The sequence below is a fragment of the Passer domesticus genome, chromosome 10, assembly GCF_036417665.1.
Source record: "Passer domesticus isolate bPasDom1 chromosome 10, bPasDom1.hap1, whole genome shotgun sequence".
NCBI lineage: Eukaryota > Metazoa > Chordata > Aves > Passeriformes > Passeridae > Passer > Passer domesticus.
This window is the reverse complement of record NC_087483.1, coordinates 3,720,612-3,746,601: the sequence shown is the minus strand read 5'-3', so window position 1 is coordinate 3,746,601 and position 25,990 is coordinate 3,720,612. Positions and strand designations below refer to the sequence as shown.

Below are 25,990 nucleotides of genomic sequence, written 5' to 3'. Positions count from 1 at the left end.
CCTATTTTGCATTTAGCAGAATTAAAAATACCTTGTGAATTTAAAAGTAGTTTAAAAAATACTACAACAGCAAAGTTCTTGAGCTCAAGGAGTGTTTGGACAATGCTTTCAGGCACATCGTGTGATTTTTGGTGCTGTTCTGTGTAGGGCCAGGTGCTGGACTCGATCCTTGTGAGCCCCTTCCAACTCAGGATACTCCCTGATTCCATGATTCTATAAACCCAAATCCAGAAATTAATTATTAAAAACTGGCAATATTCAGTCTCGTCTGGCTCCGAGGAAGACTTGCATATTTGCAAGGGCAATGATTCCTCGATTCTGGGCAAGCTGCTCTTTATTGAAATCTTCTTGTTTTCATTTGTTCCACCCAGGACACATTACTAGAATGGAAAGAGGAGCAGGACAGCAGGGGGAAGAAAGAGAAAGACTATTTGATGGTATAAATAAAGATGTGGGGCAGCAATGCCAATCCCGGAAAGGGGCCTCTCATAATGGAAAAATGAGACTTCTTCCAGTTCGCGTCAAACAAAGATCTCTTCAGCTCCAGAGGAGACAACCTCGACCCAGCCCACCCCGAGCCGCGCGGGAGCGGATGGGAGGGGACCCTGCCAGGTCTCGGTAGACCCACAGTGACTCTCCGTGGATGCTCGGAGCTACTGCAAACGAGACTGACGATTTCGGAGGAGGAGGAACTCGGAGGGCAGTTCCAGACGGCCGGGGAATAGCGGGACTGGGCTGGAGACGCCTCCGCTGCTCCTCCCGGTCCCTCATCCTGCACATCCCAGCAGCCAGAGCCCGGAACCACCCTCCAGCCGGGGATGCGGGCGCCTTCCTGACTCCGGCCACTCCACAGAGCCCTTTTTCCCTTGCGTTGCAGAGGGATTTGGGGGAGAAGTTTTGATGACCTAATTTTCCAGGTAGGCAGACTTTTTCACTCCGAGTCCAGGGGTTCTCTGGGTACTTACTGACGGAACTCCAGCCGGGAAGAACAGAAATCTGTCTGAAATTTCAGCCTGTGCCTGCTGCTGCTTACCAGCCTTCCAGCAAGGTGCCTATTTCACATTTAGACAGTACATGCTATAAGAGAATATAATTTTTTCCTTTACTTTCAGCTCTTGGCTAGTTTGAGTGTTTTTCCAAGGTTTTGGGGGTCTTTTTTCCAGGTGCAAGTATTGTGGGCCACAAACTGCCAGGGCCACAGGTCTAGAAAATCCCTCAGTTGAAGGGGATGGATTAGTTCAGCAGCTAGAGGGAAGTGATAGCAGCAGGGTAGAGAATTGCTCTGCTGTGTGATTTCCCCTTGAGTTTTGGGATTTCGGAAGATATGACTTTGACTCACCTGTGGCTCCTGTCTCCTATTTATGCTGAATTACATCAGCACAAGCTCCTCTATTTTGGGAGGTGGCAGCACATTTAGGAATGCCTGGGAATTCATTGCACTTGGTGGCAGGGATTTGCTTCCCTTAGCCTTCCTGCAGACCAGGTTTTCCATGGCTGATATCCCTGGATAATTATATTGGAAGACCTGGAGAAGATCAGGAGTCTGTAGCTGAAACATCTCTCCCGGGTGCTCTGCCCAGGGATGAAATTTACAAGACAAGTTTGTGTGGTGGCTGCAACCAGCACTGAAATTCCCTCCTCGTGCAGCGTGCAAACCACAGGCACACAATCGGGAAGGAAGAGGAGGTGCATTTATGAGAGTTTTTTTCCAAATAGGACATATTTTTCCTTTCTAGTTTCATTTATCAAACATCTGAGTGGAGAAAATGCTGCATGCACAAGCGAGTGACACCACAGGCATTGCATGCTGGGCATGGCCATGGAAAATGCTGGGACTGAGCAGCAGGGAGGCTTCAAACTTTATTCCGCATATTTTAGCACAGCCTGCATAACTCTCCTTTCTTGAGAGGAATGCAATTTGTGTGGCTTTAAATTTATGTGGCTTTAGATAAGTTCCTTGAAGGCAGTGTTAGCTTAGAGAGCAGAACATCTTGATTTTTTTGAATTTGGGGAACAGTTGGGTCAGTTACAATGGGTGTTCTGGTGTTGGAGGAGACATACACAGTGCACCAGGGGAAACTTCAGGAATATAAATGTGTAGGATAAAGCAGACCATGGGTTTGCCTGGCCAGGGGCATGAGGTGACATTTCCACTGCACTGGGATCTGCTCAAAGAAGTAATTGGGATTTCCACTCAGATGTGAGAGCACAAATAACCAGATATAATTTGCACATTTGAGCCACTGCAAGTTAATTTTTTGCCGTAATATCACTTTTGGTTCAGTTGCTCATGCTGGAAGAGAAGCAAGCAGAGAACTTGGGTCCTCCTGCAAGGCCACTCTTTTGCAGGGCTCTGACTAGATAAATCCATATATTTTTCAGTTATGTGTGTAACAGCCAGGTCACCTGGGATCTCTGTGTGGGACCAGCAAAGACTATGCATTTTTCTGTACGTGAGGTAGGAGCACAGACCCTCATTCAGGGAGAATGGTGCAAAACAGTGCCATCAAAATTTTTTCAGAGGATTCACTGCTTGAGATTTCTTATTGGTTTTCCCTTGTGTGCATCTCATGGCGAAAGAGGTGATACACTCAAAAATATAAATACTGAGAGAAGGCCTCATAGGAACAAAGGTCCTGCTCTGGCAGAGAGAGAAAAGCCAAGGAAGAACAGGATGGGCAGACCCAAGTGTTCAGGCATTATGAGTCAGCTCCCAGTTTGCTCTTTGCATTTGTTGTTTGAACTGTTTGTGTTCAAAAATTGCATTCAACATACAGAAAACAGTTAGTCTGAAATACTGGTGAAATCTGAGGTTTCCATCTCAGCATCTTTCAGCAGCAGGTGGGACTTTAAGTCAAATATCTAATGTGACAGGGTTTGCAAAAGCATCACAACAGCTGGTGATGCTCTGAGGATGACAAAATGGGCAGCATCGCCCACCCCAGCCTTGGACACCCTGAGGTGGGTACTGGAGCTCCCAACAGCCCCCCACCATGTATCCAGGGGGGTTGATATCAAGTGGGAAGCTGGGAGAGCAAGAGACTAATGTAGTTTAGGGTGCAGAGTGGGAAAGAGGAGATGGTGCAAGAGGACCCCAGGGAAGTGAGTTGTCTTGTGTTTTCAGGAGTCACTTTTCTGCCTCATTGTTCTGCCCATGGAGCCCCCAAGGCTGTGGTGCTTCACTGACCCAGTCCCAGGCCCCAGGGGCTCTGGGCAGGAGCTGTCCTATGCCAGAGCTGGCCGTGGTTGCCCGTGCAGGCCAACTGCTCTGCTCTACAGTGCCTTCCCACCCACACACACAGGGAAAGAAGGAGGGAGAGAGGGAGGTGGTTAAACTCAGCATGCAATGATGAGTCAGACACTTGGCCAAAGCCCTCAGTGCTCCCAGCCTGTTCAAAAGTTAATGTCTCCATCTTCCTCAGCTAAAGACTGGCTCTAAAATGGTGCTGTCTGAAGGCTCAAAGCTCTTGCGTCCTACAAAAATCAGGATCTCCCGCAGCCCTGTTTTATGAAGGGCAAATAAAACAAGGAAAGCCTGCAGTAGGCTTAGAGAGGTGAAATCTTGATCTTAACTAAAACCCCCTTTTAGCATGAAAGTGTTTTATCCCGACCATACCACTTTTATTCTCTGCAGCACAATGGAAATTTAGCCACACTGACTTGTGCAGGGACATCATAGGATCGTAGAATGGTTTGAGTTGGAAGGAACCTGAAATGCCATCCCATCCCATTCCCTGCCATGGGCAAGGGCACCTTCCACTAGACCAGGTTTCCCCAAGACCCATCCAATCTGGCCTTTGGACACTTTCAGCGATGGAGCAGCCACAGCTTCTCTTGGCAACCTGTGCCAGGGCCTCCCCACCCTCACATGGAACAATTTCTTCCCGATACACGACATAACCCTGCCCTCTGGCAATGGGAAGCCATTCCCCCTTGTCCTACCACTCAGGCTCTTGTCCAAAGTCCCTCTCCAGCTCTCTTGTTGCCCCTTTTGGTACCAGCCAATACTGTAAGGTCACCCAAAAGCCTTTCCTTTTCTAGACTGAAGAATCCAAATTCTTTCATAAGCACAAGCCCTAGTGTGGAGGAGGGCTGTCACTGTTGTAGGGTCTCAGCAGCACTGACACCTACCTTTGCAGCATAAACCAGTTTGCAGAAGCCTGTGGTGCACTGCAGTTGCCACTGTAAACTGGAAGGGGACATGTCCCACCAGACAAGAGCTAGGGCACCATGTGGAGAGTGGTCGCAAGGGATGCCAGGGAGGACTGAGTTGCCTGTATTCTTCAGTAAGGCTGTTCCTCAGTCAGCTGTGGCAGAACTCATCTGCACTGCTCACTTGCCCTCTCCCTGCATTGCCATTGCCACCAAATGCATGCTCAGTGTCCCTTCAAGCCTTGGACTCTTCCAAAAGTTACAACAACAACAACAACAACAAAAAAAAAAAAAAAAAAAAAAAAAAAATTCAGGAAAGAAACTGTCTTTTTGGCTTTTTGGACAGGATTCAGATCTTCTTTTCATAACAGACATCTCACATGCCCCTTTCTGGTTAGCGTTGAGTTGGCCACCATGCAGAGAAGCATCTCTGGGCCACCACAGGGCCATGTTGGTTGCTTCTGGGGTCCTCTAGACACAAAGGTGAGCATCTGCCCTTCCTCCATATTCCACTATGGTGACAAGTATTGTTTGAATGTTGCCTGAGAATATCCTTTCAAATCCCATGTACCTTTGTACCTTTCCTGAGAACTTTTCAGACTAGATCTCTAACTCTTCTGCTGCTTTAAGTTGTCATAACCCTACATAAAATAAATTCCCACATGGAGTTGGGCCTTGGAGGTGTGGTGATGGGTTGAGCACTGAAGATGTGCATTTCTTCAAGAGTTGTGCTTTTTTTTTTTATTTGTCCTTTCACTCCACGGGTTTACAGGGAGCATTGGTTGGCTTTGTGTCATGACAGCAGAGTCAGGAGATTGTGCAACATGTAATCTGTGTTTTGCCACAGGCATCTGAATATCCTGAGGAACCGCTGAGATGTTTGGACAAGCCTTGTTTCCCACTCTCCTCTGTATGGCTCTAGTTCCTCTTCACGCAGCTCAGCTTGATGTGGATGCTGGAGATGTCAGTCCTACCTCCTGTGCAGGTATTAACTAAATAATTTCTACCCCCTTTGTGGGCAGCAATTTTAACAAAAACAGTGCTCAGTTGTAGAACCTGCTTGCCAGGAACTGATACTGGGACATTCCATCTCCCCTGGCCCTTTGCACTCCTGTGGTAAAAATCCATCTGTGGAGAACATCATCCTCCACCCAGAATTGCGTTTCCAGGTTTGCTTTAGAGTGCATAGAGCTAGAGATGGAAGAGTTGGGGTCTGCCAGTGGTGGTCTCTCCCAGCAGGTGCAGTAACAATCACCCGTCAGTCTCCACCAGTCAGCTCTCTATCTGATGCCAGAAAATTGTTCACTTTAAATCTGGTGATTTCCTCACTTTTCAGTTACATTGCAGAGGTGATTTATGGGTCCAGCCTGACTCTTACTAAAAAAAGCAAGATTTTCAAGATTGATTTAGTACTGAGCAGTGCTGGATTAGTGGTTGGACTTGATAATCTTAGAGGTCTTTTCCAATCTTAATTATTCTGTGATTCTATAGCAGATCTTAGAAGTCCTGGTCACTGGGGAACCATCTGACCCAAACACAAGTGTCACTTCTAGAGCTAGGTGGGACTTGTGCTTTTCCCAGCATCACACTTGGTCCAGGTGTCTGGGAGACAGCAAAGGGGGTGCATGAAGTGCTCTGACATGGTCTGAATAAATGTCCCCATGCAGAAAAGAGGAACTGCCCCATCAATGTCTACTTCATCATTGACACCTCCGAGAGCGTGGCTCTGCAGACTGTGCCCATCCAGAGCCTCGTGGACCAAATAAAGAGGTTCATCCCCATGTTCATCGATAAACTGGAGAGCGAGCTCTACCAGAACCAAGTCTACATCACCTGGCAGTTTGGTGGGCTCCATTACTCAGACGTGGTAGAAATTTACAGCCCTTTAACAAGCAGCAAAGACATTTACCTGCCCAGGCTGTCTGCCATCAATTACCTGGGCCGGGGCACCTTCACGGACTGTGCCATCTCCAATATGACCCAGCAGATCCAGACCCAGATGGCCAACGGCGTGAACTTTGCGGTGGTCATCACCGACGGCCATGTAACGGGCAGCCCCTGTGGGGGCATGAAGATGCAGGCTGAGAGGGCACGAGACATGGGCATCAAGCTGTTCGCGGTGGCCCCCAGTGAGAAGGTGTATGAGCAGGGTCTGCGGGAGATCGCCAACCTGCCACACGAGCTGTACCGCAACAACTACGCCATCACCCAGAGGGACACCCTGGAGATTGATGTCAACACCATCGACAGGATCATCCAGGCTATGGTAGGTGCAAGGAGGGGAACAGGGGGCACAAGAGGAGCACTTCATAGATGGGGGATGCTTTCCCTTCTGTCGGCTTTTGGAGATAACCTCTCATAGGGAAAGTGGAGCCTTTTTCTGGTACTTAGCCAGAACGCCTTGGTTTGTGTCTCTGTTTCCCAGCATGTCTGGGTAGGCTGACATCCTAGTCCTGGCTCTTGCTGAAGACCAGGCCATACCCCAGCCTGCTCCCCATCCAGGGGCATGTGGAAGAGTGTGCCACACTGAGACACATGCTCACCATCAGTATGGTCTTTGAGACTCCAGCTGTGAGGTGCTGTTAATCAGGGCCTCTCCAGAGGTCTTTACAGTCAGGGGTCCTTTACCACCTCCTCTCCCTTACCACCACACTCCCCTCCAAGGGTGAACTGCTGTCTCCCCCGTGGGACTGAGCACCTTAACTAATCTTCTTCCTCCTGTTCTCTCCTTTTCAGAAACACGAAGCCTACGGCGAGGTGAGTGAGCAGCATCTCTATGCCTTTGTCACGTGACAGGTTTAATTTGCCCCAGTTAGAGCAGACCAGCTCAGACCCCAGAACAGCATGGACATGCATGGGATGGATCCCTGCCCACCTGTGGATCAGGCCAGAGTCTAGAGACACATTCTCTTATCCAGGGGTTCTAATGGCACACTGGACTCATTCCCTGCCTCCCCCTCACCTGCTGTGGGTTCTGGTCTATAGAATAGACTCATTTCTTCACTTTGTAGACACGTTACATAAGTGCCTCCTGCTTCAGCCCCTGCTGGAGCTCCTGCTCTGCTGGTACCACAGGGGTAGGGTTTGGCACACAGAGGTTGTGCAGGGGGTGCTCCAAAGAACATGCCAGCCCCATGATGACTGCAGATGAGCAAGCCCCCACCACCTCTAACACTTGGCAGTCTTGTTCTTCCAGTCTGGGCCTAGAGTCAAGCTATAATGAACATGCTCATGGCAAATTTCCACTCTTAATTTATGGGCTGCACTTCTTTGTGTGCTTGTTGCTGCTTCAGCCCTGTTGCTGCTTCAGCCCTGTTGCTGCTTCAAGCCCTGAGTTGATGGGGAGAAGCATGTGGAGAGCTGTGGGTGCAGAGCAAAGCTGAATTTGGGATGCACAGTGTCAGTACCTCAGTTTAATTTCTTGTATTTCAGTGCTACAAGATGAGCTGCCTGGAGATTGCAGGGCCACCTGGTCCCAAGGGATACCGAGGGCAGAAGGTAAGTTACTCTTAGCTGTGGGAAAGGCAATAATGCCCCTGCCTGCCGCAACCACTGCAGGATGCCCTAGACCTCACCTCATCTCAGCTGCCTTCCCAGGTAGCACCCAGATGGGAAATACCCCCCAGCATCTGTCTTGGCCCTGGGAGACACAGGTAGCACTGGTGTGCCCTTGTCTGTGCCGAGGCTGATGCACTGCCAGCCATGCAGAGAGACACCAGAGCACCTGAGCACACCAGGACTGAGGCAGCAGTTTCCTCTGAGTTCCCCACTCTCAGAGCAGAGCTCTCACATGCACAAGGGTGTCCCACTCTCCTGCTCCAGCTCTGTGTGCTCTGATCTCCTAGAAACTGCCATTTTCTCAGTCAGCAGCAAGCCTGTACTTATGCTGCGTTTTTCCTTTCTTTAGGGTGCAAAGGGGAACATGGGTGAGCCAGGTTCCCCCGGGCTGAAGGGACGACAGGTGAGTTGTGGAAAACCCTCCCTCCAGTTTGCTACATCTCTGATGACCTGAGGCTAACTCTCCATGCTTTCCTCCCCGAAGGGTGACCCGGGTATTGAAGGTCCGATCGGATACCCTGGTCCCAAGGTGAGAATCACATAGCAGATAGCTGAGCTCTTTGCATTCCCTGATTTTTGGTAAAGCAAGGGGAGCATTGCTTCTCCCTTACAGCTGCCCATTTCCCACACCAGACCCCTGCGCTCAGCTCCTGCTGACTGTCCAGGCACTAACACGGGGATTTTTTTTTTTTTTTTTTTATTTGTCCAGGGTGTCCCAGGGCTGAAAGGAGAGAAGGTGAGAAACAAGATACAGAATGGCTGGCTGGCACTTGGCGGGGACCACGCTCCTTTCTGATGCACAGAGATTAGCTGTGATGGGGAAGGGTAGCAACCCCATTAACATATTAATGTAATTGTGGACCTGGGAAGGGATTTCCAAGGACATTGCAAAGCCTGTCTCCTCCTTCAGGCTTTGATCACGGGCTGGTGAAGCGGGAATGGGTTTAGGATGTGAATGGAGAAATGGAGGGCGAGAGGCAGGTGGTGGGGATGGGGTCTGAAGTGAGGGGCGGGGTGGTGGGGGATGCAGGCAATGTCTGACTTCCTGTCCTCTTCTGTCCCAGGGAGAAATTGGATCTGATGGACGGAGGGTAAGAAAGAACATTTAACTTGCACGTATTTCCAGCTCCCAAACCCTTGGACTGTGTGTTAATAGATCCCTCTTCTTTTCCCCCCCCCCCCCGCCCCCCGTGATCCAAGGGCGCCCCGGGCTTGGCAGGAAGGAATGGCACAGATGGACAGAAGGTAACTGGGAGCACTGGGAGCACCCTGTAATGTCACTGCTGCTGTTCCGTTTCTTTACCCTCTCTCATCCCCACAGGCTGTTTAGTTTCTTCTCTCCCTCATGCTGCCTTTCTGTTCCAGCTGAGGTTCCTGTGAACTTATCTGTACATTATTCTGCATGTTCTGTAGAAATGTGTGAAGTAGTTCAGGTCGCAGGAATGAATCTCAGAATATGCTGAATTGGAAGGGACCCACAAAGATCAAGTCCAATTCACACAGGACACCCCAACAATTGCACCCTGTGCCTGAGAGGGTTGTCCAAACTCTCCTTGAGCTGTGGCAGGACTGGGGCCTGGGGAGCCTGTCCAGTGCCCCCCCACCCTCTGGGGGAAAAAAACTTTTCCTAATATCCAGCCTACATCCCCCACACAGCTCCATGCCATTGAATGCTGTCCCTCGGTCAGCAAGTTCTCTGCAGGACCTGTGATGTGTGACCTAGTCTGTGCTCCTGCTGAGAAGGTGATAAGGCCAGATAATTTGGGTGTAGATACTGTATCCTGGGTGTTAGTGAGCCCTACAGGACACAGACACAGAAAGCTTCGCAGAAATTTGGTTTTCAGGGCAGTTTGTCACTTCACCTCTAAACCACAGCTTGTATTTAGTATTAAAGCTCTAAAGACAAATTTAAAGTCCCTGGTTTTGTCCACTGGCCAGCACACCCTGGCTTTGCACAGTTTCCTATACCCAGCCCCCAGTGTATCTGTGGGTAGTAACAGTTAGTAACTCCTCAAGTGCTGCTGAAGCTCTAAAACCTCCTTCAATCCTCCCCACTCCAAAAGCACTAAAGCCCTTCAGCTCCTCCCAGCCTCTGTCCCAGAGCTGTCTCAGCACTCTCAGTACTGCACTGTCTCAGTGACAGAGCTGTTTTGGGACACAGAGCAAGGCAGTCCCTTCTCTCACGGCATCTGTCAGGCAGAGTGGTTGCTGCACACCTGAGCTGCTCTGACGGGAGAGGCATAAGAGAGGAGAAGCACAACCATGAACACGAGTGACCACCAAACCCAGCCTCAAGGGACATTCCCATCTCTCAGGGTACACTCATGGGATGAGCCTGCCTGATTTCCTTTAGTCTACTTTCTTCTTCTCCACTTTTCTCCCTGTTCAAGGAATACACTTGCTATTTATTCTCTAGCTGTTGACAGATAAGGTCAGCAGATGATGCTAACGTTATTCACTGTCAGCAAAAAAATGCTGTGTTTTCTCTTCAGCCACCTATAACTTCTCAGTCTTTTCCTTTGGCATGTAATCTCTCCAGGGCAGGCTCGGGAGAATTGGACCACCAGGATGCAAGGGTGACCCTGGTGACAAGGTAGGAATGCTTTACTCTTTCACCAGCACAGCAGTCATGTAGCTGCTGAGTGAGGTACATAGGTAGAAGGATGGCCAGTGAGAGGATACAGTCCATTTTCCTACTGGCTGTATAATCTGACCTCAGACCTGGGATCCCTGGAATGGGGACCACAGTTTGATTTTTCTGTGCCTCCTTTCCATGGACAAGCAAGCTGGGAGCCCCCAGTCTCCCTTCCCTCCACACAGGGAGGAGGAATTGCCCCTTTCATCAACATTAGCAATAAGCAAAAACTACTTTAGCCTCTAGAGCAACTTTCTAAGCACTGGCTTAGAAATGTTATTTGATTAGAAAGTTTTATTTTATTTATTCTGCATGGAAGTGTTCCCAGTGTGAAGTGCATGGTTCTTTGTCATTTCCCTCCCCAGGGCCCTGATGGCTACCCAGGAGATGCAGGAGACCAAGGAGAAAGAGGAGATGCAGGCATAAAGGTACACGTGCACTGGACAGACAGCAGGATGTGGGCAGAAGCAGCCAGTGGGGACAGCTAAACACCATTCCCTGTATTTTTACATATATATATATATATATATATATCCTAAATCCTTTACTGCTTATGGAGCTCATAGGCTCTGGGGTCTGGATCTCATCACCAGGCACGGGAGCTGAGAGAAGGGCTTTGCTGGACTTGCTCCTTGGGCTACTTGTGGTGCAATGTGCTGGTGAGGCAGGCAATGACCATTGCCTCTCTGGCTGTTTCAGGGGGATGCTGGCCGGCCTGGTCGCAGTGGACCCCTGGGGCCTCCAGGAGAAAAAGGAAGCCCGGTAGGTTCATACTGCTTTCAAATGTCTCCAGGGTTTTACTGTGGGCTGTTCATAAAACCACAGAATGGTTTGGGCTGCAAGGGACATTAAAGCTCATCCAGTCCCACCCCCTGCCATGGACAAGGACACCTTCCACTAGCCCAGGTCGCTCCAAGCCCTGTCCCACCTGGCCTGGAACACTACCAGGGATGGGGCAGCCACAGCCCCTCTGGCTTTGGGCAGGACTGGACAGATGCTGTAAGGAACAGTTGACAAACCTGTTGTCAGCTGATAGAGGGAAGGTGACACGGGATCACTCTACTTCTAGGCTGGAGCCCCTGCTCATGGCAGTGCCATGTGAGCATGCCAGGTGTGTGGAAGCAGAACCTGGGTTCTCATCCACATTTCTGCTTGAGGAGGACTGCTTGACCCACGATAAAAATGGAAGGTGTGTGCGCACCTTGACCTCTCTTCCAACAAACTGTATTTCTTTTTCTTCTCCAAGGGACTTCCAGGCAACCCTGGAGCTCAAGGGCCTGCTGGAACCAAGGGAAGGAAAGGTGAAGTGGGACCTCCTGGACCCAAAGGAGAGGCTGTAAGTGGCTGAATAGATCCCTGGGCATTGGGCACGCTACAGGAACCTGAGGCAGTTCAATGGATGAGTGCTGAGAAACTCCCCTGTCCTGCTTTGCGCATCCCAAAGGATGTGCAGATACTGATCTCCTTGTGTCTCCCATCCTCACAGAGCAGAACTCCCATAATCCTAAGCCTGATGTTAACCATTCACCTTAGAGAAACATCCTGTGTTCCCACATAACCACACAGCCCTGGCCTCTCTGGATGCTCAGGAACACTTTGGTTGTACTCTGGCAAGTTCCCCAAACCTCTGGCTCCTTGAAGAATCTCAAAGAGGATCTAGTGGTCATTATGGCAGAGCTCTGTGAAAAGGGCAGTGCCACATATCAGTGGTGTCACACAGACCCAAGCTAATATGATAGGGCACTGCAAATTCTGGGGAGTGGGTTGGAGGGGATGATGCCTGGCACAGCTCCACCAGCACCAAGGGGCTAGAACCCAGCCAGCCTGTCCCCTTGTGCAAGATCCAGTGGGGAAAGCAACACTGAATGAGCTGGAAGTAAATCATAGTCTTTAACTCTGAGGGAATGAACCAGGTATTTTTGTGGTGAAACAACAGTCTGGCTGTTGCTTCCCAAAAAGGAAGCATGGGCATCCCTGCTCCCCTGCTGCTGGGAGCACACTTGCTTAGTGGGCAGATGTACATCTCTTGGGCCCAGAGGGAGGAGAGAGGGCAGCCAGGGGTCACTGCCCAGGTGACATCCATCTTCTCACCCCATTTATGTGACTTCTGTGTCTGCCAAGGGGCGACGAGGAGATCCAGGGACGAAAGGCAGCAAAGGCTCTCCTGGAGGCATAGGAGAAAGGGTGAGTGAAGCAAATGCCCAGATTATTGCAAATAAGCCCCAAATGTATAGGACTGGGGTGTATGCGATGTGCTACAGCCCAACCATGCAGTGTCCATGCAGCATCAGAGCTGGGAATGAAGATCCCACTGTGCTGTGCTCCCACTGTGCTACTGGCACCAGGTACAGCCTCGTCCTCCAGGGTTTGGTCCAGAGAGGAGATGAAGGGCAACAAACCTCAAGGTTGAGACACACATTCAGAGGGCACACTGCCCTGACACTGCTTTAAACCAAGAAACTCCAGGTTTGGGAAGGGCATCATGGAGCACTGCCATGCACACAGATAGCATTAGAGACATCCCTGACCAGGAATATCTTTCCCTTCTCACAGGGAGATCCTGGTCCAGAGGGTACTCGTGGCCTGCCTGGTGAGGTTGGAAACAAAGGAGCCAGGGTAAGCATGGAGCAAGGCTTGGTGACAGCCAGAAGGGGGAGCACTGATGCCATCCGGGGCAGCTTGCCTTGCTTTCCTCCTCATGCACTGTGTGTTCTTGTGTCTTTCTTTGCTGTGCAGGGAGAACAAGGACTACCAGGACCCCGAGGCCCTTCGGGTGCTGTGGGAGAGCCAGGCAGGATAGTAAGTCACACTTGGGCATGTGTGTGACCATGCCCTCCTTCTGTGGTGAGAACTTGCCCTGCTGACACAAGCTGCCTGCACTGTCCTTTCCAAGGAGAACCTGCATGACCTTCTCTCAGGGAGGATCAAAAATCAAGTGTTCCATGACAATGTGGAAGGGATCTCTAGAGTGGGTGGGTCACTGGGGAGAGAGAAGAAGGGACTCCACAAGCATCTGTCCTGGGTCTGTGCTTAGTCTATCATGCCACTGTGGCAGTAGTGCTGTGACATCCAGGTGGCTCTATGGGACATGGGAACCCCACTGCTGAGACAGTCACTGCCACAGTAAACTCACCAGCAAGGAAGATGGTCCTGCAGCATCATCTTGAGAGCTGGTTTCTCCAGCACAGTCCCCTGTGTGCTGGGGGGCAGCAGGGAACATCCTCACTCACTTCCTGCCTTCTTCCCAAATCTGTCCTGCAGGGATCACGTGGGGACCCTGGTGACTTGGGCCCAAGAGGTGATGCTGGACCACCAGGACCAAAGGTAAAGCTCATTAATAAGCCTCTACATTTGGAAAGGCAGGTTTGTGTTCCTATTTACTTATTTATTATTAAAAAAAAAAAAAAAAAAAAAAAAAGAGAGAGAGAAGTAGGCAGAAACTTGTGTGCCTCAAAAACAGAATCACATCTGAGCCTCCCTATGGGGCAGAGATGTAGTTCTTTCTCTAACCAAGGCAGCTCTGATTACACTCCTCACTCTGAGCAAACTCAAGGGCATCCCTGGCACATGACATCCCCAAGACCTTTCAAATCCTTGCTCTGCAAAGCTGTTTCCAGTGCTTCAGGGCCAGCTGCAGAAGCCTTGGCTCCTGGTGGTGTCTCACACCCAGAGAAGATGAAAATGGCTATAACTGCCACAGACAGAAGCAGGTCAGAAGGGCCAGGTTTGGTATCTCATGAGTCTTTTTTTTCTACCCAAGGGTGACAGAGGCAGGCCTGGTTTTAGCTACCCTGGACCCAGAGGACCTCAGGTACGTATGCCTCATCCAGCACGTGAGGAAACCTGTTTGAGTGGTTGTTGCTGTTGGATACTAACCGAATGAGAAAACAGGGAAGGAGGAAGAAAAATGCTCAGGGTCAGAGATGTGTGAAGCCTGTGAAGGAGAAAGGGAGTTCAACATGAGGACTGAACCTGATCACAGTCTATCAGGTGCTGGGCACCCAGCTCCAGTCATGGTGATGGTCCCTCAAGCATCAGCCTGATGCTACAGCTGCTCTTCAGCTTTTTGCCCCTCACTGCAATCTTTGAGTGTACTGGTGCACAGTGTGGGGCTAGTCCTGGACAGCAGCTAACCTCTTCCTCCTCTCGTTTTGCAGGGTGACAAGGGTGAGAAGGGGCAGCCAGGACCGAAGGTGAGTGTGCTTGTCTCCATCAACTCTTTTTTTTTTTGTACTGACTGGAATGCCAAGGAGTTGTCTCCCAGCCCTCTGGGTTAATGACTAAGGAGCCAGCTCTGCCAGCAACTACCTTGGATGTTCCTGGCAGCTGGAGCCTGATTATATCTCCCAAGCCCATCTCCTCTTGAAATCATATGAAAAATGTGTTGCAGAACTTTTTTTTTTTTTTTTTTTTTTTTTTTTTTTGTTAATGCCTGTATAAACACTGTTTGCTGTGCTCTGGGCTGCTGTTTTAGAGCATGCTCTCCCAGGCCAGGCAGGCATGTGTTTGTGATGCAGCAGAGCCTCTGCCTGAGCACATCCAGATGTGCTCCATGCCGGATCTGTTTCTTCTTCCATCGAGCAGGGAGGAAGAGGTGAGCTTGGACCAAAAGGAGTACAAGGGACCAAAGGAGAGAAGGGGGAGCCGGTAAGCAAACTCCCTGTACTGCCCCAGGGTCAGTGTCTCCCTCCCACATTGCTGCCATGCGTGCTGGGGATGACACTGCTGGTCTCTGCCTGATCCGTGTCCTCAGGCTCAGGTGTGGTAGGCTGGTGACTGTGCTTAGCAGGCTGGGGGTGACCAGGGGGTCAGGAGGGGCCCTGAACACCAGGGACTGCATTATCAATATTGCCCAGGAAATATTTGACTCTTCTTTACTTCTTCCCCAGGGTGATCCTGGCCCAGGAGGAGAGCCTGGACAGCGTGGTCCACCTGGTGAAGCAGGCCCTGAGGTACAGTCCCATTGCCTTGTGTCTGAGCAGACACTGTTGGAGGGGACACAGCTGCCAGATGTGTCCACTGGCTCACAGTGGGCCTTCTCCCTCCCCTTCTGCAAAAGGCCACATTTTTTATGGCTCTGACATCTAGTTCCCAAGAAAAGAACTCTTGGGAAAACTGTGCCTGAAATCCCTGTGCTCTTCTTACAGGGGATCCCTGGCCCACCAGGAGATCCTGGTCTGACTGTAAGTAACCCCTGCTACTCTTCCTCCTGGGGCAATCATGGCTTTTCTGTGCATAGCCTAAGAACAAAACAGGACATCAGGTCCTGCTGCTGCCTGGCAGAGGTGGCCTGTGGCTTCCCATGGGAGCCGGGGAAAGAGGGAGAGGGCTGTCTGGGTGGGAAGGGAAAGGGGAGCCTTCACTTTAGAGGGAAGTATTCACACTGCACCCCTTTCCTGGCAGGACTGCGACGTGATGACCTACGTGCGAGAGACGTGCGGATGCTGTGGTGAGCTGATATCACCTCTCCCCAGGGAAGGGGAAAAACCACATGAGGGATTGTGACAGGGGGTCACCAGAAGGTTCCCAGCACCACTGACCCTGTGTTTCCCTCCCCCTGTCCCTCTCCTCAGACTGTGAGAAGCGCTGTGGTGCCTTGGACATCATGTTCGTTATAGACAGCTCCGAGAGTATCGGCTACACCAACTTCACTCTGGAGAAGAATTTTGTCATCAACGTGGTCAGCAGGCTGGGCTCCATTGCCAAGGACCCCAAGTCACAGACAGGTCTGGACTCTGTGGGGACACAGTGGGGCATGGGGAAAAGAAAAGGGTCTTGGATCCTTTCAACCTCAATGGCAATTTTCCATATCTTTTCAGACCAATTGGGAAGCTCTTTGACTCTCTCTACTTTTTCCCAAGGATGCAAAGCCAAGTAATATGACACTTTTTTGGCAGGTGCCCGTGTTGGGGTGGTACAGTACAGTCACGAGGGGACTTTTGAAGCCATCAAGCTTGATGATGAGCGCATTGATTCTCTGTCGAGCTTCAAGGAAGCAGTGAAGCGCCTGGAGTGGATCGCTGGAGGCACCTGGACACCATCCGCCCTTCAGTTTGCCTACAACAAGCTCATCAAGGAAAGCAGGAGAAAGAAAGCCCAAGTGTTCGCTGTGGTGATCACAGACGGGCGCTACGACCCCCGGGATGATGACAAGAACCTGGGGGCTCTTTGTGGTAGAGATGTGGTGGTCAACACCATCGGCATAGGAGACATGTTCGACCAGCCGGAGCAAAGTGAGACCCTGGTCTCCATTGCCTGCAACGAACCCCAGCGAGTCCAGAAGATGAGGCTCTTCTCAGACCTAGTGGCAGAGGAGTTCATTGACAAGATGGAGGATGTGCTCTGCCCAGGTCTGTCCCTGTCTTTGCATGGAGCTGGAGTTTTGAGCCCCAGGGTTTGGGGAAGGGGGCAGAGATGTGTCCCAGTAAATTGGCCAACAGCTGGGTCATCTGTAGTGGGGTCTGGCTTAGCCCTGAACTGAGAGTCCTTCCTCAGATACAGACCAACCTTTTGGGGCAGTCCTTTGGTGTTCCTTGTAATAGATCTTGTCCTGCACTCTGACTGTGCAAACTGTGAAAGAGGATGGCAACACATGGCTCATTTTTTCCTTGTTTCTTTTGCTTCCAGATCCACAGGTCATCTGCCCCGAGCTGCCCTGTCAGACAGGTAAACATTACAAGTGCTTCATGCCATTTGCACATACTCTGGGGGGAGACTGCATGATGGTCAGGAGTAGAAGAGGGGCGTGCAACCCTGTTCAATCCCTTTGGAAGGCAGGAGTTTGGGAAATAGTGTTACTTTACGCAAAGAGAGGCTCCAGGGTTTCATCTCCTGCTCTTTTCCTGTCTCTGAGTTCTCTGCACAGGTAGGTACATGTGCACTGTGTGAGTGCACCAGCATGGCTCATCCCTGATATTTCTCCCCATCCAAATTCCTGGGAGCCACCAGGTTTTGACCTCCAAACTCAAGTCAAAAATCTCCTTGCTAACACCCACTCACATGACCTTTTTAGCAGAATGCTCTGTGGGAGTGAAGGCTGAGCAGATTTTAGGGATCAGTTGGAAAATGGCAATGTAGTCGATGGACCTAAAGCTTTGTCTTCTCTAATGCTGGCTGTATTTAATTAACAATTAACTCAGGGTGTTGTATTAAAGGAAAAGACAGTAAGGATCCTCTGGTGCTCTGTGTGCTGAAGGTAGCTTTATTGGCTCACATTTTGCTTGTTAGGGGCAGATGTGCATCCCAAATTCCTAGAGATCCTATCTGTCTGAATCCCAGTGTCTGTTTAAATACTATAGATGAACTCCGTGCTGATACACAAAGTTTATAGAGGACCACAGTTTTGCCTGTTCTGCAATTTTTATCTCTTCTCTTACCATTAATGTTTTTGTGGCAGTCCCCAGCTTCAACTGAGCTTTACACAGAATATCAAATTTCATTTTTAAGTAATTCCCTTTGTTTCCATGCAAAGGAAAGGAAAACTGGTACCAGGATGCACAGAAATCCAGAGAAAATCTATAATTATTCCTGTCTAAAATCTCTTGCTGGTATTTTGAGTATTTGCACCTGGCCATACTGGGGACACAGTGTGCAACCATGATGCTGAGCTTCTCTGCTGTGTCCTTTGAGGAGCTCTGCCTGCAAACCTGTGTACAAGGAGGTGAAATACCCAGGCCACACTGATGATTGTTCAGGTGTCTTCAAAGGTTTTGGTTTTTGCAGCCTTCCCATTTTTGAGGAGCACAAGCAGTGGCACACTTGTTTCTCCTGGGCTTGGGCCATCAAAGCCTTGCAAAGCAGGGAAAAGTTATCAGTCCTTTCCTTGTAGTGCAGTTGGGTGTTCCTGTTCCTGATGCAAGGTCAGAACAGATCACTGGTGTCTGGCAGCCCTGGGGACCAGAACAGGAATGGCTTGAGGAGGCATCTGAGGGGGTTCCATCTTTAGTGAATCCCTTAAGCCATGCCATACACAAACCAGGCTAAGTGCAGGCAAGACCCTGACAACTTGGCAGGTAGAGTGATGTGGCTGGGTAAGGTTGGCCTCCTGTCAAAGTACCTTTTCAGCATGGGCAAAAGTTGTTCTAGATCTGGTAGATGAAATTTTAAGTAATAAGTTCAGGAGTCTTTGGGCAAGGAGCCTCCCACCCACTGCTCTGCCTGGTCCATGCTGCACTGCTGTCATTCAGAAGGATGTGCAGTGGTCACACTTCCCTAGTGGCAAGGGAACGTGTTGCATAGAATGGGACATAAGGCACATGACAAGGCCCAGGGCTTCTCTGGTTCTTTCAGAGCATCCCATGAGCTTGTGCCAATTCCCATGCAGCTCCTCTGGGTGGAGACGGTGCCCTTCAGAGGGAGTGTGAGTGAGCCAGTGCACATCCAGTGCATGTGTTGTGGACTAGCCAGACAGACAGGTCAGGGAGGCAGCTAAACCAGCCACATTCTGGGCCCCATGGCTCAGTATGGTGGTTCTGACACTTGAAGGGGCAAATCAACTGCCCCAGCTTCAACCTGGGTAATGCCAGGAGCACAAGGCAAGGACAGGTACCACACAGAGCCTGTCTTCCCCCCATGCTGCCTCAGGGTTTTACCTGAGATTTTCCCATTTCAGCACAGCCCCTTGTCTCTCATCAGTTACTGCTGTGCTAACAGGATGCTGGAGGGTTGAACACTGAGCAAATCTGAACTAATCACTTGCTTCATAGAAACCGCATGACATTCTGGGTGGCTCTTGCTAACTGATGCAAAAGGCTTTGCTTTGAGCTTTGGGGTTTTATTCAAAGTTAAATTCACAGTTAAATGCACAGCCAGGTGCAGACAGAGGCTCTCAGGGTTCTGACAAGCCCAGACACCACATGATTTTGACTGCAGTTACTGCCCTGAGGCTGAGGACCAGGCAAGGAGGTCACATAATGCTGTCCTTAGATGTGTTTCTGCCTTACAGCATCATGTGGGCAGTTTGCACATAGCACAGTCCTAAGCTACATGATGGCTGAATCCCATCCGCAGAAGGAAATGAGCACTGCTCCTTCTCCATCGTGCCTATGCCGGATTGTTGGGGTAGCCGCTGCACCGGATCAGTAGGAACTGGGGAGTTCAGGTTCTGTGTAATTTGCTGGAGTCGCTCAGTTGATGTATGAAAGATTTCAGGGCAATTCTCATGGTTCCTTAGACACAAATGGCAGAAAGATTTAAAATCTGGCTTTGGTCTTTACTTTCCTGTCCTCATTAGCTCTGCTCTTCTCTGGTGCAGTGCAAGTAGGAAAGCCAGGTAGCTTTCAGAGACGCAGCCATTGCTAGCAAGCCCTGAAAATATTCTTTTGACGCTCACTTGCAGATGACAGGAACCCTGGGAGTGTAAACCCACTTATTTTCCACCCCATGGAAGAGGGAGTCAACATAGATTTCCCCAGCACCATACACTCGATCGCCCAGTTCCTAAACTCCACGCGGGAATCCCGGGACCCCAGCATGTACACCCAGCTGGTGGCCACTTTGGCCTTTACTGCCGAAAAAGCCAAGTTTGCCACTGGAAATGAGCGGCAAGAGTGGATGGACTTGTTCATTGACACCTTCAAAATGGTGCACAGTGAGATTGTGGGGGACCCAGAGACTGTGCTAGGGCTGTGCTGAGACCTCTTTTGTGGGTCACATGGAGGTGGAGGCTGAGTGGAGGTGGAACTCATTGCTCCTGTGTGGCAGAGGGGACAGCACAGGGGAAGATGCTTTTAGTTCAGGAGAGACAGAGGCAATGGAATGGCTTGGTTGCACTCAACTGGGGACAGGACACAAGGAGCAGTTCCCTCCAGCTTGGCCACCATGGTGGCTTTCCCCAGCAATATCAAGGAATGCTCTTGCTTTGTCTGCTGCTTTTTTGCCAAGAGCCTAATTATGCATTTTCCCTGCACCTTCCTGCATATGTCCTTGCGGACCCCCTCCAAAGCATCTTCTGCATCCTCTCTCTCAGTTACTGCAGGCTCTCTGTGGGTCCTGCAAGGCTGACTAAGCAAGATGCATCCCTGCTCACCACAGTGCCTCTGTGGAACCCCTTGTGGGCAGCTGGGGATGTGGAGGGAAAGAGCAAGCAGGATGGCAGAGGGAGCAACCCTCCCTTTCTATAGGGAGTGCTGTCACCTGGGCAGTGCTTCTCTCAGAAGTTTTGTGAGCTTCCCTGGCCTTTTTCTCTGTCTGTACATTTGTGTTTCCTCTGTCATAATCCACAACATGTACCTGTCCATATACAAAATCAGATATTCTGTCACATGGGGCCAGGTGATCCAAAGAAAAACTCCTTAACTGATGTGAGTTGTTTAAAAGCAAACTTGATGTAGCAGAGCCTACTCAATCCACACCCAGTGCTGCTTTGGCTCAGAGACCGTAGAGCCACCATCTGCACTGTAGGTATGTGTGTTTAGAAAAGGTCTGGTATCTCCATCTGCTCAGCTGCCCCCGGTTGCATAAAGTCAGGCAGGCCAGTGCCATTCCCACCTCCAGTTTTACTGCTCTCAAGCTCTATTTAGAGGTAGTGGGATTTTGTGTGCAGACACAGGAGTAGAAGCGCTTACTCTGACTGACATGGTATTATTGCAATAAAGTACAATGATCAAATGTCATATTTAATGGGCAGAAGGGAGATGTTCCATCTTCAGGAATGTGGCTGTAATATTTCCAGGTGTAAAAAGTGGAGCCAGTTGCCAAGCTCAGCCATTGGAATTTCCCGCTTTGCACGTACTGCAGTGCTCCCCCAGGGTTTCAGCACTTTTTCTTCCCAGGGACAAGTTGCTCAGAGAACTCTACTGCTATCAGTGCAGAATAGAGGGAAAAGAGTTCTTAGGGCTTTCCACGATGTGCTCTGTGTTTTAAGTGAAAGCAAAAAGATTAGCCTCTGCCTGACTCTGGTCATAATTCACATATTCCAGAGAGTCTGTGCAAAGCCAAACTCCCTATTCTCTTTTGAATTTTTTACTGCAAAATTAGTGTGACTTAGCCTGCTGGGATGCAAGACTGAACTCAGAGTAGTTAAGCTGCTTCAGCCATGATGGCAGAGGAAAAGCTCCCAAACCTCACTGATTCGATAAGATCCCAGGGCTGGGACATTTTGACAAAGAAAGAAAGGATTGGGGAAGATTTCAGCTAAAGGGGTGTTGATTTTATTTAATTTCATCACACAGTGGCCATTTATTGCTAGAAAACATTAGAAACAAAGTTTTTTACCTCTCAAAAACATTCAGCTCTTTAGAAGTGGGGAGAGGGAGAAAACATCTCTTTGCATGAGGAGTATTTGTGCTTGTTCTTGTTAGAGGCAAATTGGTGAAGGAGTGTTTTTTGAGCATAATCCTAGCTAATCCCTCTGATAAAACCAGATGGATTTCATCACAGTAGCAGTTCCTTCAGTGAAGCTCTTGGGCAAAGCAAGGAAAGATAAGGAGCTGTGTAAAGGATGGTCTACGCCTTCCCAAAGACAGGAGGGGCTGGGAAGGGGAGAAACCCCAAAAAGGTCTGGGACATCAGTCCCCACCTCACTTTCATCTCCACTATCAACACTGGGTAAGAATAGAGGAAATACAAGTTCCTCAGGTTTTAGAAGAAACAGGAAGGTGATGTGAATGGGTGGGGTTGCTCTGCACACATTAAAGGCAGAAAAATCAATGATATTTCTGATTATTTGTGTTGCCTTTGTTAGACATCTTCAGCTGTGAGCCACAGGCATTCATGATCCACACAAAAAAGACCAATGCACCAGTTAAAAGCACGACAGCATTGGTTGGCCTAATTCATGGTGGTGCCTCTGAGTGCTTCTCTTCCAGTTAGGATGAGAATCTTGCTGCAGGAAAGGGTGCTCAGGTCCTCAGCCTCTCAGAAATGCGAACAAGCTGCAACCAGAGCCTGACACTGAACAGGACAAACCCAAGGCCTTGCTGCCTCACATTCCCTTGGGATAACACATATGTAAAGGCACCTTATCAAACACTGGAAGGCAGCCTTCTCCAGCTGTGAGGGCTGACCAGTGAGCCTGGAGAATGCTCCTATCAGATGTGTACTACGCTCTCGCTGAAGCTCCATTGAGTGATGCTGCCCTCTGCTTAGCCAGGAGTTTTTCAGTCTTTCTTGTTGTCTTAAAAAACATGTGGGCAGGCCTTGGGGGAGGCTGTTAACACTGCCCCAACATGATGCACAGCCCCTGCTCCCACCTGCTTTCAGAGACCCTCACATAGGTGTTGGGCTGTGTGGTTGCAAGGGGGATTCCTTCCTGCCTTTCCCCCTCCATGGCTGCTCAGAGCAGGTGAGGACCAGAAGTGCAGGTGCTGCCAAGGCAAGGTATCCTTGTGGCAGCAGTGCCTGTGTACCAGGAACTGCAGCATCAACGTGCCTTTACACAACATTTCTCACAGAAGTTTGGGCAGAGGTGAGTATGTGCCTTTATTGCTTTAAAAGAGGGGAGGTAACAAGTGAGAGGACAAAAGGAAATGGTCTCAGGTTGCACCAGGGGAGATTTAGATTGGATATTAGGGGGAATTTCTTCAGTGAAAGGGTGCTCAGGCTCTGAAACAGGATGCCCAGGGAAACAGTGGAGTCATCATCCAAGAAAGCATTCAAAAAACGTGATGTGGTGCTTAGGGATATGGTTTAGAGGTTAACACAATAGTGCTGAGTTAATGGTTGGACTTGAGGATCTCAGAGGGCTTTTCTAACCATTCAGATTCTGTGATTCCCCAGTTCTGTGCTGAACCCTGGCAAAAGCACTGTTCAGCTCTAGGGAAGCTCTTTGTCAGGCTGGATTTGCTCATAGTGTGGAAATTCAATCTAACGTTACACTCTTACGTCCAAGGTTACCCTTTGTTGCCAGAAATGGATGCTCAAGGTGGGGCTGCTCCAGAAGCTCCTATTCTTTGCCAGGGATGCAACACAACGTGGCAGCATCTTCGGGACTTCACCCTTTCAAGATTCAGTCTCAGACCCACAGAACTGCTTGAGAGTGCTATGGGCATTGTCCTTCTGCCAGCTCAGGAGGAACCCAGAGGAACACTAAATGCAATGCACATAACTACAGGAAAAGGAGAAAATAATGGTCCCTATCAGCTGACTCAAAAGACTTTCTTCTCCTTTTTGTTTCTTCCTGAGTTTATTCACTGCATATATTCATATATTCTGTATGGTTAGACTGGGCTTGGAGCAACCTGGTCTACTGGAAGGTGTCCCTGCCCATGGCAGGGGGGAGGAACAAGATGAGCCTTAAGGTTCCCTCCAACCCAAACCATTCTGAGATTTTCTGATTCTATGATTTTATGATAAGAGTAACTCTGACAGTAAACCACTCTCCCGAAGTAACTGAGAGGTTTTCAGGTGCTGCTTGCCATTAATCTCTGGATATTCCTTTCACAAATAAGAGCTGGAAATTGATGTAGGGCAGTGGGCGTAATTCTGGGACTGAAATGCACAGACCTGTCTAACTTCACAAGGATCAGCCCCAGAATTAACATTCATTAAATGCCAAGTAGCTGAGGGCATCAAAAGCAAAGCTCCTACATTTCAAGCTGTAAAGACAGGCTTTGGTAGTGGGGTTGGGCTGGTCTTTCTTTGGACAAGGATGCACAGAGGCAACTCCAACCCAAATTATCCCTTAGTCTTCTCATCCTCCCAGCTCCTGTCTTCTTCTTCCCCCTGCAGAGCTTGCTGTAGCCCAGTGCACCCAGCGCCCCGTTGATGTCGTTTTCTTGCTGGACGGCTCGGAAAGGATCGGGGAGCAGAACTTCCAGAGTGCCCACCGCTTTGTGGAGGATGTGGCCCGGCAGCTGACACTGGCCCGGAGCAGCAGTGACCACATGAATGCCCGGATCGCGCTGCTGCAATACGGCAGTGAGCGGGACCAGAACGTGGTCTTCCCGCTGACCCACAACCTCACCGAGATCTCTGACGCCCTGGCACAGATCAAGTACCTAGACTCATCCTCCAACATTGGGTCAGCCATCATCCACGCCATCAACAACATTGTGCTCAGCCCAGGCAATGGGCAGCGACTTGCCCGGCGCAATGCTGAGCTCTCCTTCGTCTTCATCACCGACGGCATCACAGGAAGCAAGAACCTGGAGGAGGCCATCAACTCCATGAAGAAGCAAGATGTCATGCCCACGGTGGTGGCTCTGGGGAGTGATGTGGACATGGATGTCCTGCTGAAGCTTGGTCTTGGGGACCGGGCAGCCATTTTCCGGGAGAAGGACTATGACAGCCTCTCCCAGCCCAGCTTCTTCGACAGGTTCATTCGGTGGATTTGTTAAAAGAAGGGCACGCACACAATCCTTCTCTCACTGATATACACACCCCTGATATTACCTGTTGTATTTTCTTCCCCCTGTATGGTTGCTAGCCCTGAAGACTTGCCCTCTGGATCCTCCTTTCTAACCAAAATCCAGAGCTCTTTATTGATTTTCATGATGAAGAGCCATGTATCTTACATTTATGGTGCTAATTAAAACCCAGATCAAAGCAGGATACAGAGCCATATGAAGTACTTCTGTAAAGCTTTGCACACACCAAGCCATGACTTGTGTATGTACTGTAATCCTAGGAGGGCTTATAAGAGATGGAAGAAACCTTTCCAGTGTAGCAGGACCAATGAATAAGTCAAACTCTCAATATCTCTCAGTGCCTTCTTTCTGTGAACAGTGGGATGGTGTGAGAGGTTTTGCTGCCTTCCACAGATGCTCCTTTGGGGGATTTATCTGTCTTAAATTTTGCAAATCATCTCTAAGATCGTTATTTTCCTGTGGGCCATACCTGCCTTGATTCCTTCTGTTATTCTGCCCTTCATCAGAACCTGCTCATCTATTACTGCACTCAGAATTTCAGTTGAGAGGGGCAGCATGATTCCCAGCATCAACAAAATACTGGACAGCCTCCAGAGCTGCCTCCCAGTCATCCCAGTATGCTCAAAGCATTCATGGTATCTTCCTCCCACCAGTATCTGCTGAGCAATGCCCAGATTTGAACTCAAATTGTGCTGTCTGCAAAAATAAACAAACCTTTTCCAACCTATCCTGAAAAAGCTTCTTTTTTCCATAGTTGTGGGGTGTGGAGACCCTGGAGGGGGATCCCCTAGGTTAGGGAGACACAAGACAATTCCCTCAAAAAGCCAATAAGATCCCATCGGCTCCTTCCCCTGTTCCTGTGTCTGCTCCTGTGTCCCTGAGCCACTCCTCCCCTATTCCCTGATTGTCCCTCATCTTTGTACTGCCCCAAGACCAGGGTGACCCCGGGCCCCTGGGGAGAAAAACATGGACCCTCCATGTGTGCGTGCCTGGGACCTGAACATGTTACTGTGCGGCTGAATTAAACATCTGTGGATATTATGCAAAGGCCCTTTTTGCTTCCTTACCCTGGACTTTACTAGCAGCAATTTGGGCTGCAACAGTGAGGATTTTTAAAATTATTTTTAGTGAGCAGCTGATTCTCCTGGTTTCAAGCTGGTAAATCCAGATAATCATGGAATCACAGAATGGTTTGGGTTAGGAGGGAACTGAAAGATCATCTCATTCCACTCCTCCTGCCATGGGCAGGGACACAAATTGCTCCAAGCACTGGTCTTGAACACTTCCAGCTGTTCATGCTCCTCATTTGTTCATGGGAGAATCCCTCTGCCATGGTGAC

At 49.7% G+C, this 25,990-nt stretch overlaps 1 protein-coding gene across 2 annotated transcripts; it reads left to right on the top strand.

The window, feature by feature from the left end:
* The first annotated feature begins 712 nt into the window (after positions 1-712).
* On the top strand, positions 713-25,378 carry COL6A2 (collagen type VI alpha 2 chain). Of its 2 annotated transcripts, none has more exons than XM_064433350.1 (28): positions 713-917; positions 5,000-5,137; positions 5,820-6,418; positions 6,889-6,909; positions 7,585-7,650; positions 8,060-8,113; positions 8,195-8,239; positions 8,420-8,446; positions 8,775-8,801; positions 8,911-8,955; positions 10,250-10,303; positions 10,711-10,773; positions 11,045-11,107; positions 11,592-11,681; positions 12,467-12,529; positions 12,899-12,961; positions 13,082-13,144; positions 13,607-13,669; positions 14,106-14,156; positions 14,503-14,538; positions 14,930-14,992; positions 15,235-15,297; positions 15,493-15,528; positions 15,749-15,794; positions 15,919-16,071; positions 16,243-16,695; positions 16,973-17,011; positions 19,683-24,007. In XM_064433350.1, exons 2-28 carry the CDS (start codon positions 5,029-5,031, stop codon positions 19,976-19,978), a joined length of 2,751 nt encoding a protein of 916 aa, XP_064289420.1. In that variant the 5' UTR covers positions 713-917; positions 5,000-5,028; the 3' UTR covers positions 19,979-24,007. The 2 variants fall into 2 exon arrangements, with proteins under 2 accessions (XP_064289420.1, XP_064289419.1); XM_064433349.1 differs by lacking the exon at positions 19,683-24,007 and adding an exon at positions 24,014-25,378 and having other exon boundaries at positions 715-917.
* The last annotated feature ends 612 nt before the right edge of the window (positions 25,379-25,990 follow it).

Excerpts from the sequence above, each read along its gene's own strand:
- COL6A2 (XM_064433349.1), top strand. The coding sequence starts at position 5,029 with ATGTTTGGACAAGCCTTGTTTCCCACTCTCCTCTGTATGGCTCTAGTT. Across the intron at positions 5,138-5,819 it reads CAGTCCTACCTCCTGTGCAG|AAAAGAGGAACTGCCCCATC; the intron begins GTATTAACTAAA and ends GTCCCCATGCAG. Across the intron at positions 17,012-24,013 it reads CGAGCTGCCCTGTCAGACAG|AGCTTGCTGTAGCCCAGTGC; the intron begins GTAAACATTACA and ends TTCCCCCTGCAG.